At 60.5% G+C, this 3,033-nt stretch overlaps 1 protein-coding gene across 1 annotated transcript; it reads right to left on the bottom strand.

The window, feature by feature from the left end:
* Positions 1-944: 944 nt before the first annotated feature.
* NOG (noggin) lies at positions 945-2,455 on the bottom strand. Its single transcript, XM_006125149.5, has one exon. It carries the CDS (start codon positions 1,840-1,842, stop codon positions 1,171-1,173), a length of 672 nt encoding a protein of 223 aa, XP_006125211.2. The 5' UTR covers positions 1,843-2,455; the 3' UTR covers positions 945-1,170.
* Between the last annotated feature and the right edge of the window lie 578 nt (positions 2,456-3,033).

The following is a 3,033-nucleotide window of genomic DNA, read 5'->3' on the forward strand; positions in this document are numbered from 1 at the left end:
GTCCTGAGTCTCAAGACCCCCCAAGGATTAATTAAGGCAGTGGCTAGATGGGATGGTTTCCCGTTCAGAAAAAGGATCAGGCTGACAATGTGCCTGCTGCACTCCCGCCCTCCCCCCAAGTCCCAGGCTCCAGTTTCAGCAGCGTCCCACCACCCTGGCAGGTGTGAACGACACGTGGCCCGTTGTAAATGAAATGTCAAGCGGGTAAGTCCGCTGCGGAGTTTGCCCGTGCGCCGGGAGCACGCTCCGGGGTGGGGGCGAGAGGCTGGGAGGGGGGGGGGAACAGGCGGGCCTGTTGGCAAGCAGAGCGCTAGCGAGCCAAGAAACCCAGCAGACGGGCAAAGTCAGCGTCTCAGACCCACATGCAAAGTGAGATTCTCCCCGGCTTTTGTGGCGGTGAGATGTTCCCTTAATACGCACAGTAATGAGCAAGCACTGAGCCCTCCTCTTCCCATTCAGACCCGTTCTGCTCGGAACACACAATCAATACATCTTATCGAATCATATGGGGGGAGGGCAGCCTGGAATTTGCATCCAGCCCCCCCCCCCAAACAAAATCGAGCCGGCTCGTGTGTTAGAGGTTGAATGTAATTCTGCGCTGCACTTTGACTACAGGGATAGACACACTAAATAGATATTCTTCCCCGATATCGGACCAAGCCATTCCAATATGTGTTCTCTCTCTTTACAATAACGTTTCCCTCTAGGCGCTTATTAAGTTTGTTAAATTCTGAACTCCATTAAATCTCCGCCCCCTCCCCCCCTCGCTTTCCGAAGCATGGAAAATAGCTTGCAAACGTCTTTCCATCAAAAGTTTGGTTTTTTTAAAAACCCTTTTATTAAAAAGGGGGTGAGGGGGCTCTACCAAAGCGAAGCTATCTCTCTCTGTGTCTGGAATATAAATACAAGGGGGGGGGAGGATACATTAGGATCCGGATAATAGTCTTAAAAATACAGTAGAGGCGGGTTATTTCACTTATAATACTGACCTTTTAATAGTAAATTAACACGGTGCCATATATACACACACATATACATTCTCCTACACGTTACAGTGCATTACAACGTTAACCAGAAAGCAATTGTCTTTTTTTTTTTGAGTTATGGATGGGCAGCGAAGTCCACCGGAGTCCGGTTCCGAGGAAGAGGGGGGGGGATTAAGTGCAAGTCCTAGCAGGAGCATTTGCACTCCGAAATGATGGGGTACTGAATGGGTATCCATGTGCACCTCTGCCCCCCCCGGCGCTGGCACCGCCACCTCAAGATGGTCAAATGCACCGACTTGGCAGGCTTGCAGAGCATGCCCTCGGGCACCGAGCAAGACCTCTTGCTGTAGCAGCTGCCCACTTTCACGAAGCGGGGCCAAAAGCGGCTTCCGAGGTCGTTCCACGTGTAGAGGACCGGGCAGAAGATCTGGGACCAGAGCCACATCTGCAGCTTCCTGCGCAGCTTTTTGCTCAGCCGGGGCTTTTTCCCCGGCGGCAGCCCCTCGTGAAACTCCAGCCCTTTGATTTCGCTGGGCATCGCCCCCGAAGGTCTCTGCCGGAGCAGCAAGTCCAGCTCGCCTAGATCCTCGCCCCCCAGCCGCTCCTCGGGCAAGGAGACGGCCATAAAGTTAGGGTCGAAGTGACCGCCCAGGAGGCTCCGCAGCAAGGTCTCGTTAAGATCCTTCTCCTTGGGGTCAAAGAGAGGGTCCGGGTGCTCGATTAGATCCACCAGGGGCAAGTTCTCGCTGGGCGCCGGGCGGATGTGCAGATAGTGCTGGCTAGCGCCCTGCCCGATCCGCAGGGCCAGCAGGACCGCCAAGGCGTACAGAGTCACAAGGCACGGGGACTGCTCCATCCTCGGGCAGATCGGCGAGGGGGTAGGGGAGGGGGAGGCAGGCTCACCAAGCAGCGGAGGGCGAAGGCATCAGCCAACTTGTCCGCGCCTATCCAAGCGCGGTTGTCTTGAGGGGCGTCCTCCCCAGCGGGGCCCCCCCGCAGGCGGCGCCCCGAAAGGCAGGAGCCAACCCCCCTCCCCCTGGCGACTCCTCTCTCCTGCGGGCGCCTTTGCAAATTCTCCGGCAGCTTTTTTTTTTTTAAACCCTCTTTTTAAGCCCTTCCTTTCCCAGGGAGGGAGAGAGCCGCTTTTCGGGGGGCCAGGTCTCCTCGCGGCGGCGCCCCCCCGGTGCAAGAGCCGGCTGGGGTAGGGTGTTCCTCCGCCCCCCCTTTTGCAAAGTCGTCCCCCAGGTCCGTCCCCGTAGCCTCCGCGCTGCAGGGAGCGAAGCCGCCCGCTCCGCCAGCAGCAGCCGCCGCCGCGCACGTTGGCACCAGTGTGTCTGCTCCGCCAGGATCCAAAGCCTTTAAATTTCCTGCACTTTCAGCTCCATCACCATGGAAACCACCGACTCTCTCTCTCTCTCTCTCTCTCCCTCCTCACGCCCCCCCACCCCACTTGAAAACACACCCAGCCCCCACCCCCGCCAAAGGCCGGGCCAGCTCCGCTCCCCTCCACACCCCCGCCAGCCACCCACTGGTGGGGCGCGCGGCGCGCCGCTGGCTCTGCCCCCCGGGCCGGGCTCGCACGCTGCGTCCGGCGGAGGCTCGGCTCCGCGGTGGGGGACTGGAGCTCGCTCGCTCCCCTCCCCGCCGCGATGCAAGGGGGGGGGGGAACGACTCCAGGGATAAGTGACGGGGCTTTGATGGGCGCCCCCCCAGCGCGCTCACTCTCTAGGGCTGGGGACGGTGCCCTCAGAGCTCCCCGGGAGTCCCCTCCCGTGCCCGGTTCTTCCCTGGCTCGCTCCCCCCTTCCCCCGCTACCTGGCCGCTGGGGGGTGATTTGCCCGGCTCCGCGCACGGGCCGGTGATGTAATTCCTATGAAGCCCTCGCTCCGGCTGGCTGCCAGCCCGAGCGGGACTCTGCAGACACCTACCGCCTCTGCCTCGACGCCTGGCTCCGAGCGGCCGCCTCGGGAGCCGGGCGGAGCGAGCCCTCTGCTGGTGGCAAGGCGCGGTTGTGTCTCCAGGCCAAGGTGGGACTCACCCTGGAGAG

This window comes from Pelodiscus sinensis, chromosome 20 (assembly GCF_052426305.1).
Source record: "Pelodiscus sinensis isolate ZL-2025 chromosome 20, ASM5242630v1, whole genome shotgun sequence".
Lineage (NCBI taxonomy): Eukaryota > Metazoa > Chordata > Testudines > Trionychidae > Pelodiscus > Pelodiscus sinensis.

Bases quoted from the DNA above. Each gene is read 5' to 3' on its own strand.
- NOG (XM_006125149.5), bottom strand. From the start codon at position 1,842: ATGGAGCAGTCCCCGTGCCTTGTGACTCTGTACGCCTTGGCGGTCCTG.